This window comes from Pteropus medius, unplaced genomic scaffold (genome assembly GCF_902729225.1).
Source record: "Pteropus medius unplaced genomic scaffold, Ma_sr-lr_union100, whole genome shotgun sequence".
Lineage (NCBI taxonomy): Eukaryota > Metazoa > Chordata > Mammalia > Chiroptera > Pteropodidae > Pteropus > Pteropus medius.
The window spans coordinates 2,397,408-2,413,689 of NW_024351730.1; the positions used below are offsets into that span (position 1 = coordinate 2,397,408).

At 36.8% G+C, this 16,282-nt stretch overlaps 1 protein-coding gene across 7 annotated transcripts in view; it reads right to left on the reverse strand.

The window, feature by feature from the left end:
- Positions 1–16,282, reverse strand: part of ATP8A1 (ATPase phospholipid transporting 8A1) — a 216,589-nt gene that overhangs the window by 6,157 nt on the left and 194,150 nt on the right. For all 7 annotated transcript variants that reach the window (XM_039845110.1, XM_039845109.1, XM_039845108.1 and 4 more), the window contains 2 exons: positions 4,720–4,808; positions 3,927–4,019 (listed from right to left, as the gene is read on the reverse strand). In XM_039845110.1, coding sequence (XP_039701044.1) covers positions 3,927–4,019; positions 4,720–4,808 — 182 coding nt within the window. The remainder of the gene's footprint in view (positions 1–3,926; positions 4,020–4,719; positions 4,809–16,282) is intronic.

Sequence of the window (16,282 nt, forward strand, 5' to 3'; positions counted from 1 at the left end):
TAGAGAAATGCTGTGAGAGACTGCCTTCGCCATCCACATTACCGAATTATCTGACATCTATACTTCCCTACTCTCTTCTTTAAAGCTAAGGCCATGGGTCAAACAAAGGTGATGGGCAAATTAATGAGAACTGACCTGAAGATCCTAGGACTGTTTAGTAATGACTGTGGATGATATGCTGGTTAATGTTACAGTTAGATATAAAAAGTTATGAATCTCATTATTATATTTGCCTGTCTATAAGATGCACTGCTTCACATGAACACCAAAGATATCCAAAACTGGATACCGTTGCCTGTCTCTAATGAAGCCAGTGTCCACATCCCTTATTTTAATCCTTTGGGTTTCTGAATTTACATTTAAAAATTTTTTGTTTTGTTTAAGAAAATGAGATTTTACGCACTACTTATAGATATAAAACTCCCAAGTGGGATCTGAGAGGCTCCCCAAAATTAACATTTCTGCTATAAAACATATAAATATTTACATTATAGACAGAACAAACACTGTTAATGTCCTAATATTTATAGAAAAAATGGCTGAGTTTTTTTCAGCAAATATTTGCCATAAACCTATAGAAAAAATTGATTTTCGAAGTTTTTTGAAGTTTGGAATTGTAGATGCTTCCTCTCTGTGGAGTTGGAGCATGTCCACATAAAAGTTATGGCAAAGAATAGGGTCTCACAGCTCATATGTTATTTTCTTAACCAAAAATAATAAGCCATGGCTACACAGTGATCAGGAACAAGCTTTGGATTTATTCTCCAAATATCTTAGGCTTCAATCAATTTCTACTATAACCCATGGCTCAAAAGCAGTATACTTAGATGATGAAATACACCTTTCCCTCCCAATTTTCAATGTATAATTGGACTATACATAATTTGCTGGATAAGATGGTAAGTGGCATCCTATTTCTTCTAAAAAAGACTATTTTAACTAAGATGTGTTAATTTTTGAAAATGAGTAAAGATGAGAAATAAATTATTGTAAATACTAACAGTACTACAAGTTATAGTTTCTCTGACAGTTTCATTTTATGTGTAGCTTGACTTCACAGCACTGCTTAGAGAAGTTTAAACAAAATTTAGGGATGATCAGCTCTCAAATTCTTCCTTAAGAACTGAATCATTCTTTGACAAAAAAAATAAACCACCATTACTTTGGACATTACTAATTTGAGAAATGTAATCTATATAATTCTATGTTTTTACATATACTATTTTGAGTTAACTACCCACAGGTCAACCGTCTATTTACCACCCACTACTCCACTATCCTTTCACCTACCCTTTCACTCACTCACTCACTCACTCATTCCTCAGTTCATTCTCTTGACCATTCATTCATCCATTCAACACATATTTATCTGGTGCTACTATGCTCCGGGTGGTAGGCTAGGTGTTGGGTAGCAGTTAAGACTAAGACAGAGGCTTTTCCTTCAAGGAGCTCAATCTAGCAGGGGAAACAAACAGATACATTATAATACAATAAATGTAAAAACAGTAGAATAAACAAATTATAGAGATAGTGGGTTAGAAATTAATTTTGTGAAAACTTGAGGTAATTGCATTTGAACTGGGTTTCGAAAGCTAGGAATCAGACTGCCCAGTCTGTTAGAGGGTATCAGCTTCTAGACAAGAGAACAGCCTGTGCAAAGACTGGGAGACATAAAATAACACAGTGTTTTAGAACTAAAGGAAGTCTGATATTGCTAAAATCATAGAAATCACAATTTTTCCCTCTTTGAAAATGTAAATTAACTAACTTTTTGAAATTTGACATTGATCTCATTCTCCAAGATTCCTAAAATAATCCTGGCAGTAAAATCAGCCTGATAATTCCTCAATTGCCTTAGAATGCAATTAGTTTAGTATGAAGACTTTTCCAACTAGTTGCTGTTTTTCTCCTTTCACAGGTCCTTTTTCTTCCCCTTCCTCTAGCTATCGTCCAGTAGGAAGACACTGTGGTCAGGCTGACCATAACCATTCTTCTGAGCACCAAAAGGCAGCAACAGCAACATGGGCTATGAGTTGTACCAGGGGTTTCTGTCTGTGGCATTCAGCTAATAGCTAACTATTCCATAGTCATGGAGAAAAGCTGAATAGCTATGTTAGGCAAATAAGCTGCGCAGCAGCAGGAAGCATATCAGATGCATTTTCTATGGAGAAGGTGGTGGCCACTTACGGCAGAATTCACTTTTTTCCTTTTAGGCTCTCTAACTTATTTTATTTAATGGAAAAGGCTGACATCATAGACTCATTGACTCTTTAGGGTCTAGAGGTTATCATATTGAATCCTCAGTCTGATTTATGAATTGTCAAAGTCACTGATATACTACAAACCACGAAAACTAAATATCACTTGGAAGGGCTTAATGTAAGTTTTATTAACATATAAATATAATAAATTTATACCTGAGAGTAGTAACAGTATTCAGTGGCCTTTCTCTAATAATTGTTAAAAAATGGTTTCAATCACAATTTCATGAACTGGAACTCTAACCACATCCTTTTCACAGCGAGAGTGAGAGGAGATATTTACTGAGGGATTACTTATGTCAGGCGATGGAACGGGTGTAGATTTTTAGATAAAGGGACAGAGATGGAGGGGAAGGTGGAGGGAGGAGGAGAATACTTATAACCTAGAAGTAGGTATTATTATTCCTATCAATATATTCAGGGACACTGATTTAGAGAGGTCAAGGACTTGAAAGTCAGTGGTTGGCTGTTTTTGCTGCTTTATCACATTCTTGAAAAGGAAAGGCAGCACAAGGAGGCAGAATGGTTAGGAGCAGGGGCTTGAGAATCAACTGACATGCTCAAGGCCCAGATCTGTCACTCTGACTGATAACTTAGAGTCTAAGATCCAGTTTCCTCATCTGGAAAAACATGCAGATGATGGATTTGTATAGGGTTGTTATTGGATTTCAAGGAGATAGTACACAGGAAGTGTTAACTGTAGCACACAGCATTCAGTAAGTGCTCAACAAATGCCAGCGCTACTATTTTGAGAGGCACAGAATAGTGTGTGATATGATCCCAAGGCCTCATGAAAGCAAGTGAGGGCTGCAAGCCAGGGTCTTGTCTTGAATTCCCCATGTGACACTTACTCCATCATGTCAAACAGATTAACAACAGTGAATCATGACAAAGGTAACATATACCAGGGCAAAACGTTTCCTGTGGTTTAGACAAAACTTTAGCTCATTTTAGTGTGACGAGGGAGAGAAAAATAAATACCTGGTATTATATTCATAATTGTGTTTTTATTATAGACTGCTTTCAAATAATTTTAATTTCTTTTTTATAATGCTTTGTGAATTCAGTAAATTTTATTAGCTTTCCAACCTTGCTTTTTTGGGTGGCAGTGGTGAGGAAAGGACATGGGAGACAACTCACTTGCTATATGATACACGCCCAGGGAAGTTCCTAATAGCGTACTGAACCATGTACGCAATTGTAGGGTGCTTTGCCCTACGTCAAGCTCTGATTTTCATAACGTGCTATTTTATTATGGATACTGTTTCAAGCTAAAAGTCTTTTATTTCCCTTTTAGTTTAATAGCACGATATTTGTAACTACCATTTATTTAATGCTCATTAAGCATCAGACTCCAAACTATCTGCTTTATTGACAGTATTTTATTCAATTCTTACAACTAGCCACGAGGTGGACACTATCACCCCTATTTTATAGATGAAAAAATTGAGGCTCAGTAGCATTAAGCAACTTGGTTAAGGTCACACACAGCTTAGTGAATGACAGATTTGACTTGAATTCACATCTCTCTGATTCCAAAATCTGTCAATGACACTGCTAGCTCTTTGCTAACTGATAAACATGACTTTTACCACTTATTTCCAAACACTGGTAAAAGAAAAATTTAAAGTTCACTTGGAAAAGAATGTGTTCAGTGTATTTTACCTTTTTCCAAGCACGACTGCTCCTGGGTCTTGAGATTTTGCCTCCAGCTCTTGAACTTCATCTACTAATGTTTTAAAAGCAGTCCTTTTGATACTTAAAAAAAAAAAAAAAGATTTGCATGGAAATATTCGTGTGAAGACTTAAGACTTCACAAAACTGGCTTATTACCATGCTGTTAAGTACAACAGTAACCAGAGTACAAGCAACAGTTTTTCAATAGAATATAAAAAATTACAATAATTTTGAGCATTAATATATTTATAGAAATAACAGACTTAAATGGTTTAGGTTTATAACATTAAAACTCTCAGTTATTAAATAAGCATCATATAATTAACTTTAATGATATCACTTTTTGTGGGAAGAGATAACATTTTAAAACTTATAATCCTTGAGAAAAATTACTAAAGTTTTAGTTTCTTCCAGTCTGTATTTTATATATGTTTAGAATCAGGCAAGCAAAAACTTCATTTCACAACTATTATTTACTAATAAAGAAAATATATATGTGTATTTGGAGATAATAGAATTTTTTCTTCTACCTTGGATGGGTTTTTAAGGCTGATTTCTAAGAAACGTATTCTCTAGTATTAACTAAAACCAACCTGTTTTACTTCTCATTCGGTCTTTTAAACTAATTTTAGTTTTCTAGCTCTTCAATCACTCCTTTCTTCATTTACTTATATAGAATCAATGAATATCACTAATTTCTATTCTGCAGACTACATTCTTGAGTCGATGTTACAAGTAGAGAATATGAGGATTAAGATACATAATCGAGTATTATACTTACACCTTGTATGCCACATCAAGAAGCAAAGATGCCACAGGGATAAATAACAGGCCAGTCCAAAAGACTCCGGAACTAAACAACATGGCTGCCTGAGTAAACCATTAGAAACAATGTTACTTTAAAAACCAAGAAACACATCATTCTTGTTTAGTTTCTATATTATTTTAAGTAAAATAATTTTGAGACTCTCATTTTGCAAGAGGGTATGTAATAACTCTAAATTTAAACTTGTGAAATATTTGAAATTAAAAGCCAAATGTGTTAAAATATGTATTTAGTACATCTAATTTTTCCCTTTCAAGTGGCTAATATAGCAAAGTTTTATATTTGCCAAATATTTTCATATTTTTATGTGAGATTTATATTATTGTGGTCAATACATGGAGTAACAAGCTTTCACCTTCTTTTACAACTTAAAATATCTTTGATCTTCATTTATAACTTAGAATATCAAATCAATCTTTTTCAGCAAATTCAAATATATTCTGGATTAAATTCTCTTATAACATGTAAAATAAATTCTAGTTAGAAACTAAATTTACATTTTTACCAAATAAAAATTAACTTTACTTTTATAAAATACAACATATTAAAAAATGATCCCAATGAATCATGAATATAGTATAATCAAATTAAGCTATCTATGAAATAATTTTATTTTCAATTGCTATTACCTGGAATAATCTTAATTTTGTTCAAAGACTGGCATAACTTGTATTGCTACATCCTATTATTGCTAAAGTCAAACCAAATATCTAATATGTAAAGCCCAAATAAAAATGTAGCAAAAATAATTTTAATCATTCTTTTGTATCAAATCCCAAACTGCTATATCAGAGTCTTTTGGGTTGCAAAGAAAATGATTCTATAATTAAAAAATTAATAAATTCTATTAGTTATTTGTAATTACAATAAAAATTCCTTTGTCATGTAATTAGATTACATAGAGCTTAAAAGTAATATGTCATACAATAAAATAAAAATATTTTGTTTCACTTCAAGTCTATTTGTTTATCAAGAGTAAATTTTCAGTAAATGTATGGTTATGTAACCTCATTAAAAAGTAGCCAACTAATGCATGCACATTTACACTCTATGAAAAAATCACATAGAATTTTTTTTAAACCAGGTATATAGTTCAGTAATTAAAAATGACCTACCATTTAATTCTTACAGGCTTTTTCACAATTACACACAAGCAGTCCTAATCAAACAATGCTTAAGAAACAGAAAGATTCCTACTTTTAAATTATATTTCAAATTATCTATTCATTTGACTCTCTATTAAGACCAGAAATTGTTTGAATTTTTTCTACATGAACACAGGCTTACTCATACAGACTGTTGGTTCAAGAATGATAAGTTTTTCCCCTTTATAGGATCAAATAGCTCTGAACACAGTTAAAATAAAAACATGCTATTACAAAAAATTTCAGAATATAAATGTGGCCACGTGGATTCCATGAAATAGCACTCACAGACACCAACATGAAAAATAGTCACATAAAAGTCACTTTATTTTATAAGCAAAACATGATCTTCGACATGTTTGCTGACATCCTCAATAGTGAAAACCAACAGTAACTATGTAATAGGAAATGTCTATCAAGTCAGTGGGTTTTGTTTAGAGTGAAGGAAGCTTTTTAGTAACAACTGTAAAAATCCACATTTCTTTTTCCTTGGGCAGGGGGAGTTAAGATTCAAGATTCTAAGTCATGCAACTGAAAATATCTTGTTTACTTGGCTTAATTTTAACCTACTTTAGGCGGCAAGAGAAGAAATATTTATTCTTGTCTTTGCCACCTTGTATTAAATGTCCGCTGGTGGAAAAGGAAAAGTGGTGGTGGAGACTTGAGGCTGCTAATTCTGACCATTGTGATGTTAACTGAGTTGGGGTGGGTGGTGGGGGGACAACTGGCGCCCACTATTCAGTCTACTCGCCTTTGGCTTTACAAATGAACAACATGAATTGAGGGGAAAAAAGTTTTTCTGCGTCATATCTGAAAGCCTGTCAGATTTTTTTTTCTTTTGCAGAGTTAATCCAAACCTAAAAGATTTAAAGCCGACATTCGCATTAAAGACAGAGTCTCTTTGTATTTTTTGGATGAAGAGGGTGGGGGGAAATAAAATCCCACAGAGGTATTTCCTTCTTTTCTGTATAAGAAAGCCCCCCACTCTCTCTGTAGAAACCATTTTTGTCTCTAACTTTTCACATCTCTCCACTCCAGGGCAGGTCAGCTGGAGAAAGGCTCCCGATCCCCGCAGACAATGGGGGGAACAGGAGCAGCCCGTTGGGGGGCTGGGCTCAAGCTTCCTCCAACAGCACTTTGCAAATTGCTCCTAATGTGGGAGATTGGTGGGCCTTGCCAAGTGGCCCCCACCGCCCCTCCTCGAGGCCCTGTGAGACCAAATGGAATCTGCCACAAAAGTGGCTCCGGCGGGGACTGGAGAAAGGATCAGCCGAGGGAGCTGCAAAGCCGGTACCCTGGAGGGCACAGGCCCTGCGCAGCGAACAAACAGCCACTTGTCTCTGCAGAGCGACGCTGGCTCAACATTGGACCACGCGGCTTCAAAAATGAACCAACGCTGCCTGAAAACGCAAGATGTGGCAGAGAAATGAGGAAATGTTCTGCAAAAGTTACAGAGAAAGAACATTTGAGAAAATAAGAGCTCACACGCATTTAACCAAGTGAAGGGGCTTGACCGGATAAGAGGGGCTTACCTTCTGACCCACCATGAGGTGATCCCTTAGAACCTACGATCCCACACCAGAGGGGAACACTTACTTTTTCACCTTCAGGGTCCCCAAGTTCCATCTTGTAGGAGAGAGAATTTCAATATGCTCCCTGCCTACAAACTATGGTTCTTAATTCTACCCCTCCTTTTACACTATAAATGTCAGAGAGCTGCATGATGACTCTTATTCTTGGATAGAGATGATGACTCTTATTCTTGGATAGAGAATGGATGCTGTCTCAACAAGAAAGCCCTTTGGGGGACCCCAAGACTGTATCTGTGGACTGTGATAAACAGCCCCGAAGGCAGTTCTGGCTCTGCCCCTCCCAGCTCCCAGATGCGGGGTTGGTGGGGGGGTTAGGGGGGTGAGGGGGTGGAGCAACTCTCAGTCTCTGCCTTCTCAGGTGTAAAGTGGATCTTAAGAATTAAACCTGATGTTTGTAAAGTGGCTGCTTTTATTAATAACGCTGATTAATAACCAACTTTCTTCATTTTAATTTTCAAATTTCTTTAAACATGCTAGTCTTTTGTTTTCCCTAGTGATCTCTTTCATGAGGTTCGAGGAAGGAAATTTTTATCACAATATTAAATTAAGTATAAGTCAGTTTATAAATGTCATGATTTCATCGCATTAATACCACAAAATATGCCTGTTTTAAGACTGAAACTGGCCAAAGTAACTGACCACTAATAAGTTCCTAATAAATTCAATTTGCTAATTTAGGAAATGTAGATAAATTTTTTTCATAAAAATTATTAAAGACTTCATGGGCATAGTATACTAACTAGAGAATGGAAAATTATTCAGAAAACAGTGCTGTAAGACTTAGTTTTTTTGAGGGGGTAGAGGGCAGCAAGATAAATTCCAGAGGTGTTAAGAGTTAATGTGAATAACAACAGGAAAACAAGTGATTATTAAAGTGTTTAGATAAAGCTTTATATAAGAACTTTCTTAGCTTAAAAAGTGAAAAAACTACAAAAAGAAATGCTTTAGAGCAGGGGTCCCCAACACCTGGGCCGCAGACGGGTACCAGTTAGTGGACTGTTAGGAACCGGGCTGCACAGCAAGAGGTGAGCGGTGGGCCAGTGAGCAAAACTTCATCTGTATTTCCAGCCGCTCCTCAGCACTCTAGCATCACCACCTCAGCTCCACCTCAAATCATCAGGCATTAGATTCTCACAGGAGCACTGGTCCCTGGTACCAACAAGGTTGGGGACCACTGCTTAGAGAACTGACTCATAAAGATGTAGAAGCTCCACATGTTCAAAAAGAACATAACTAAAAAGTAAATGAAAAACAAAAAACTGGAATAATGACTACCATAAACAGATGAAATTCTACTATGATAAGTGATTATAAAAATAGACCATTTATCTTCATAGGAATAGCTAAGATAAAGACTTGAAAAGGTATTCACGAAAGCAGCAGCAAGTAATCAATAACATGGAAAAGTGATGAACTTTCTGTAGTCATAGAAACTTGACAAAATTAGATCAGATTTAAACAACTCACTATAAGTTGAAGAGGGGTATGGTGACACAGGTCTTTGTAACAATTTATATTCCCATCATCAGTGTACTTGCCTTTGGGAAAGGTATTTGGCATCAAGGACACAACGCTCATTCCTGCTAATCTGATAATTTAATCTCCGGAACTATGTGTTGAATTTTGGGACATCTTTTGCATGTAGGTTAGTATCCTGTGATACTAGTATACTATGGTTGTTAGGCTTGAAAGCCCTCCCCCTCCAAAGTGTGCCATGGTGCAGTGTTTAGTAACGGTATAAACAAACCACAGCCACACCCTCTTGGAGAGTCACAGCACAGAGCAGAATATTTAAGGCTTTGAGAAATCACAGTGAAGAACTCTATACTGAATAGTTTTTTAAACCAAGGTTTCCAAATGTATTTATCAACCTTTGAACACTTTTCCCACACATTGCTTACTATTATCCCATGGACCTAATTTTGGGGAATGCAAATATTCATTGTGGGTTCTTTTAAATAGTAAAACATTAGTGAAAACTAACAAGACACTATGTGTCTGGTTAAGTAAATGTATATCCATTAAGAGAATATTACCCAAGCTGTTAAAGATGTATTTCACAGAATGTAATTATTAGAAAACTGACTGGAAAGCATTCTAAAATAAAGGGGAATGGTAATATATCCTGCCATCCTCTCAGGAGCCTTCTGTTATCACATAAACGCTCCTAGCAAGGTTGGTGACTTCTGTTATCTATAGGGGATCAGTCACCTCTTTTCCCTGTGGCTTAGATCTCTTGACTGTACATCTAACACAGACTATCCAGCTGTGAACTTGACCATGGCACAGGAGCTTCAAACTAGATACATCCAAACTGAACACACACAGTCTTTCCCCCCAGACCTGCTCTTCCTTTGTGCAATCTATCCAGGTAATGGCGTCAGCGCCAACGCAGTGACTAAGACAGAAACTGGGCTCTCTTCTTAAATTGTCTCTTTGTTCCACAACTCATTTATCACCAGATTCTGTTGTGCTTTAGTAGGGCTTTCATTTTGGTGGCACCTATCACCCATTTTCTAGTTGTACCTTTGTCTTCCTGTTATACTTTAATTTCTGTAAGAGGAAGAACTATATCCTGATAAATAATCACAACCCAAGTGCTTAACCACCAAGCAGGTGTTCAGTAAATAATTACTGAATAGGTAAGTTCATACAACCTAGTGTTTGGAGGGATTAAAAATCAAACCACCACTGCTTTGGGACTATGTTTCTGAGATGTGGCAGTTACAGTTTGACTGGTTTTCCTGTGTTTCGACATGGAATTATCCTGGCTGTGGTTATAACTAGGTATTTATATGATTTAGTGACACAGGAGAAAAGGATGATTCAGCTTCCTAACCATCCTTTTTCCAACGTCGGTTGTTTTTTTTCTGTTAAAAAAGCTGAGTAACACGTATTAAAAGCTTAAGTATGTTAAAGTACTTTTCTCTCCCTGCCATTTGAATCAAAAGAAATATTTTGGTGAATCCGGGGACAGTATAATTGGAAGTAACATAATTTTTTGGTGGGGGGGTAGGCTGGGAAGAAGGGATGTAGAATGAGCAGAAGAAAAGGAAGGTCTTGTAACTAGTTTACCATTAGCATTTGTCAAGTCCTCTGATCCAAATCTTTATTCTATGGCTTCCGGTACTTTCTGGAATACTGTGTATTCCATAATGAAAAGTCATTTGCCAAGGCTTCAAATAATGATGTTAATGACATTTGGGTAACTTTCTGTGACCTGGTCTTTGCTTAACTTTTCAGTTCTAGTTTCGACCATTCCTTATCTTAGCAACTCTAACTTGCCTCTGCTTGGGCTATTGGCTACTTGGAAAGCCTTTCTCACATTTGCCTCCCTGAACAGCTCAGGGAACAGCAGTACCAAGAAACCTTTCCAAACTACCCGAACCAAAGCCTGGGGATGGAGTGTCCTCTCCTCTACTAGCCCCTGTGCATCCTGGTCCTAATATTAGCATCTTACATTCTAATTATCTGTTGATCTGTTGGTCTACTCTGTGACACTCAAGCTCCCTGGTCTTTGCTTAACTTTTCAGTTCTAGTTTCAATTCTTTTTTCAACTTTTGATCCACTGACACCCACTATAGGTCCTGAAACACAGGCACTCCATAAATCTCGGTTGAATTGAGCTGAACTGGGCTCTTACACAGGCTGAATTATTATTTTCTCCATAAAAATAGACAGGGCAGCATACCCAGAAAATATCGAAAGAGAAGACTGTTTCAGATAAACCCCAATATGTTTGCAATTATTCCCAGAAGCTCTTGATTATTTAGAGAAAAATAAAACCCTTGGCTTGAATTATCCGAAAACAAACAAACAAAACTCGTAGAATATATGCAAATTAGATACAGTTCACAGCATTTATATGCTTTTTTCCCTTAGATATTTCTGGGTGGTAGTGAGGGACTGAAAGAGGGGTGATTACCCTTGGGACTCCGAACCAATATTCAATCTAGTCGCATGATGCAAGAAAAGATCTTTGAATCTCCACCCTCTGGGAAGTAAGTAATGAGAAACAAATGATTAAAAAAGATGTTCAGAGGAAAAGGAGGAAGGGCTAGTTAGGACCTGGAGCAATCAGAAGTTAACTTAAAACAAACAAACAAACATAAAAATAGTCTATATATACTGAGAAGTGAACATGCAAAAGAAAATAGTCATTCTAAAAAAGAATCAAGAGCACTAGGAAATGTGTGGCTTTGAAATTTTATTTTCTGGGGATATAGTTCCAAGAGTAGTAAAGTTAATTAAGAACAGAATTTGTTTTTGTTTGTTTTATATTATAATCTTCTTTACTGTACTATTTAGAAAAAAGTACCAGAAAAATAAGAATTAGTAACAAAATACTTTTTATTATGAGAAATATGATTTTAAAATGTTATGATACTAAATAAGTTGTAGATGATAGAGTATGTTATCTCAAGTTCAGTATGTTTACTTGTTTTATCATTCTTATGAGTTTTTGTAATTTTGTGATGGCTCTGTAGCTGATCTTAAAAACCACCTCATGAAGCATGATTGCTTTTTGACGATTAGTAATTCAATCTGTAAAATACAATGACATATTTCAGATTGTAGATTTTTCCTTTTAAAATTTATTTTCTAGCTTTATTGAGGTATAACTGACATATGATATCATGTAAGGTTAAGGTATACAATGTGATTTGATATATGTATATATTGCAAAATCATTACCACCGTAGCATTAACTACCATCTCTATCCTGTCGCATAATTACCATCTCTTTCAGAAAATGCTTTTTAAAATCTCAAAACTTCAAAAAGCACTTAATTATAGACATATGAAAGCTGACATACAGCTTATGTAGAAAATTATTGACTTTCATGAGAGAAGTCTAGTTGCCTCCTAATCTATCTCCTCTCCCCTTCTTAGATGTAATCACTTGATTTTTGGCAGGACATCTTGTCCTCTAGCTCAGAGACTATATTCCTCTGGCTCTCTTGTTGCAGCTAGGTGTGGCCATGTGACTAACATCTGGCTAATGAAATCTAAGCAGAAATGTAGTAGGCAATATCTAGGAAAGAGCCTCAAAGAGAAAGAGTTCTTCTCTTCCTTGATGGCTGGAATATTGGTAGAGGATTAGAGCTCAAGCAGCCATTTTGGAGTATGAGGATGTACACTAAGGCTGGCAGTGCATAAACCTGGTCTTTGATGACTGTGCAGCTGCCACACCAGTCCTGGACTGAAATTCTTTCACACGAGAGAGAAATAAATTTCTATCTTGTTTAATGTAGTTATTTTTCTTTTTAAACAATTAAAAAATGCCATAAAATAACTTAGAACAGCTTTTGACCACTCACTGACAATCCCTTTATCTTACTATATCATGGAATGCAAAAATTGCATCCAATTATGAGCTTTATTGAAGCAAATAACACAGTGACACTGGTTTCTTTCATGAGCATTTCTGATAGAATCTGTGGCATACAACTCGAGACAGCTGTACTGGTCTCATAAACTAGAATACTGAGTTTGAGGGATGATCTGCCCTCTGCCCATCTCATAGAGCTCATTCCCTCTCTGTACCAACCACACTGGTCTTTTTATTCTTTGAATTTGCCAGGCTCATTCTTGCTTCAGAGTAGGGGTCCCTACTGTTCCTTCAAACCTGGAATGCTCTTCACATAACAGGTATCCATTCCATACTGTCTGAGTTTCAGCTTAGTTGTCTCTTCTTCAAATAGACCTTCCTGGAGCACCCATTATAGTCCCTGTAATATATCACCCTGTCTTTTTCCTATCACTTATCACTTTGTGAAATTATCTTCAGTCAATAACCATTTAGTCATTTGTTAACTGATTTAGTGACCATTTTCTCCTTCCCATTCCCTGGTCCCCTCAACTTGAATGCTAATGGAGATTCTGCCTAATTAATCCATTTCCTTGACACAGCACCTAGCACCGATTAAGCATTCAAAATGTATTTATGGAATGAATGAATATAAGAATGAATCGACTCCAGAATAGTCAAAGCTTGGCTACATTAACAGTAGGCTTCATTTAGCTTCCCGTGCCTTGTTCACCGCTATGGTACTGCGGGTATACTACGGCATCTCTGACATCTATGACATTAGCACCCCATCATTAGCAACAAGATCATTAAGGGCAAGGACCAATTCTGTTCATTTCGGCATTCTCCAGTGCCTCACGCAGAGCTTGGTATACATCGCATACTCTGTACACATTTGCTCTGTATTGTAGGAAAAGGTGCTGTGCCTACAAAAAGCAATGCAAGCTCTCATAATGACTCTAAAGAGAGCTCTAACTTTAGAATGTGTGCAAGTGTCCTGATCTGTCATTACATTTGTCATATCCAGTTTTTTTTTTCTCAGTGCTTCTACGTAGGTTTATCTGTACATAATGGACTTGGAAGTGGCTACGCGGCCAGCTGGCTAAAGACCTGTGAAGGTCTGTCTATCCCATGGACTGTCAGGGCATGAGCGCTGGTACTATATTTTACTGGATGGGCTCACAACCACTGGCTCATTGAAGAACATCTGACAGAGTTTAGGATAGCTGTTCCCTCCAGGCTCCTTGGCTAAACACAGTAATCTTGGATGAAACCCCATCATATCATAACGGTGTCCCACCCTGTCTGCAAGGGCTGGTCTTGTGACCAATAAATTATCACATGCTATCTAGGTAATTAAAAGCTGAGAGATGAATAAGGACTATTTTAACCAGGAAATTCCTCATATGTATAGTAATTTATTATGTTGGTAAAATGGGTAACAGCACAATTTAGGAAAACCATATCACTAATGTGGTTTATTAATGCCTTTCCTACAGGGGTGACACCAAAGGGTTCAACAAAGATTTTTACTGTTTTTCAGAAAGACTTTACAAACCTCAATCAAGAGATCTGAAATTCTGTAAAACACATGCTCGTTCCTTAACTTCAATTTCCTTCAGTAGTTTTATAGATCCCTTAGGCCAGGGAGAGCAGAACCAGATGGTGCTTTTGGGAGGACTTTGCTGTGCGTGTCTGCAATGCCATGATAAATTTAAAAGTTTTGCCGATACTGAGCTTCTGGTATTAATCGTGATATGAAATGATCCTTGCTGTAGCTGGCTTTTTATTTTTTAATCTGGTGTAGTAATCACAGTGGCTAAAATATTTTCTTCTGGAAATTTAAGAAATATCCAGTAACATCATTTAGACAAGTCGGAAAAGCAGGCCAGCATATGTTTATATAACATAGCACTTCTCCCCAGGGCCTACCTTGCCCCATAAATTGTTGTACTGGTGTGAAAAAATACGAGTCAGGTCTGAAAAAAAAAAAGTCCTCTTAAATCACAACCATATTTGTGAGAGGAAGACAGCGACATATTTAAAGTCACAGTCAAGCTTGTCACACTGTTTTCTCTTTGTTTTCCTTTCCTAAATAATTTATTGTATTTTCTACCTTTGTATAATACACTCCCCTTACCCCACCCCGATGTCAGAATTCCTTTTTCATAGATAAATATTTCAATAAATTGTGGTACTGGGATACTTGTTAATTCTTACCATTTGAATCATTATTATGGGTAGAGATGCAGAATCACTGTAATGGAAACAAAGTGCAAAACTATAGGAAGGAATGTTGCCCAAATGGGAACACCCTGCCCACCAACAGAGAGCAAGCTGCTGGGGCTGGAGGAAATGAAGTCTGCACTCAACTGTGAGATACTTGGGGAACGGGTTTCTGGTAACTCCTGCATGCAGGATGTGCTGGAGTAAGGGAGAAAGAAACTTCTGATCATGTGAAAAAACTCCTGACCAGTGGTAATGGCAACTGAGTACAGCTGCAGATGGAAATATTGCATATTACATGTAACATTACATATTACATAAGCAGATAACAGATTGCTTAGTTTAACAACTAGATGAAAGTAAGTACTTTGGTGGCACTGACACTAAAAGGCCTCTATACCTTTAACGTTGAAAAGGCTGGGAGATAAGCCTTAGAGGAGAATGCAAAGATGGAAGAAGTGTAAAAGAAACAGAGAACAGTGTGGATGGTGGTTAATGGGGGCAGATTCTGGCTGGGTTCTAACCTCAGCTCAGATACTTACAAGCTGTGTGACCGTGAGAAAATTATTTAACCCCTCTGCGTCTGTGAAATATATAATGGTGTTAAATGAATGAAGACATGAAGAGTGTGGTAACAGTAACTGACCCTATTATTATCTGAGTGGCAACTGTACATTCTCTGATGATGTAGCATGGCTGGGTTTTCAATTACATGTATATTTTTTTTCAATGAGATGGGTATTATGCTAACGTTGTGGTTAATAACAGACAAAAGGCTAGGATATGAAGTGAGATGGAATTTCTATAAATGTGCTAAGGGAGTTAGGTGGGTGTTGAAAAAGGAGAATTAAAAGTCTGGGCACTTTTTAGAAGAGATAGGAACACTTATATGTGGCTAACTTAGGCCCTGGATATCCTGAGAAATAGCAGATAAATTAGGGATAACGATGGAGGAAGATGGCTGCAAGAAGAAAAAAGAATTCCCACCTGGGAGTAAGGATTAGCAATACGCCGCCCCCCTCTCCCAACCCCGCAAAGTATTTGGTTTCTCAGGATGTTAGAGAAAACCAGTGGGATTTGGATAAAATAACCTGGGATGAATTCTCTGGGTTATTTGTTTTGCTTACCACAAAAGTTTGTGATATGGATTGAAAAAGAACAAGGAATGCCTAGGATCAAACACAGTACCTGGAGAACATGGGGGGTGCACAGTAAATATGGGTTCCTTTCCCTTCTCCTCTTAG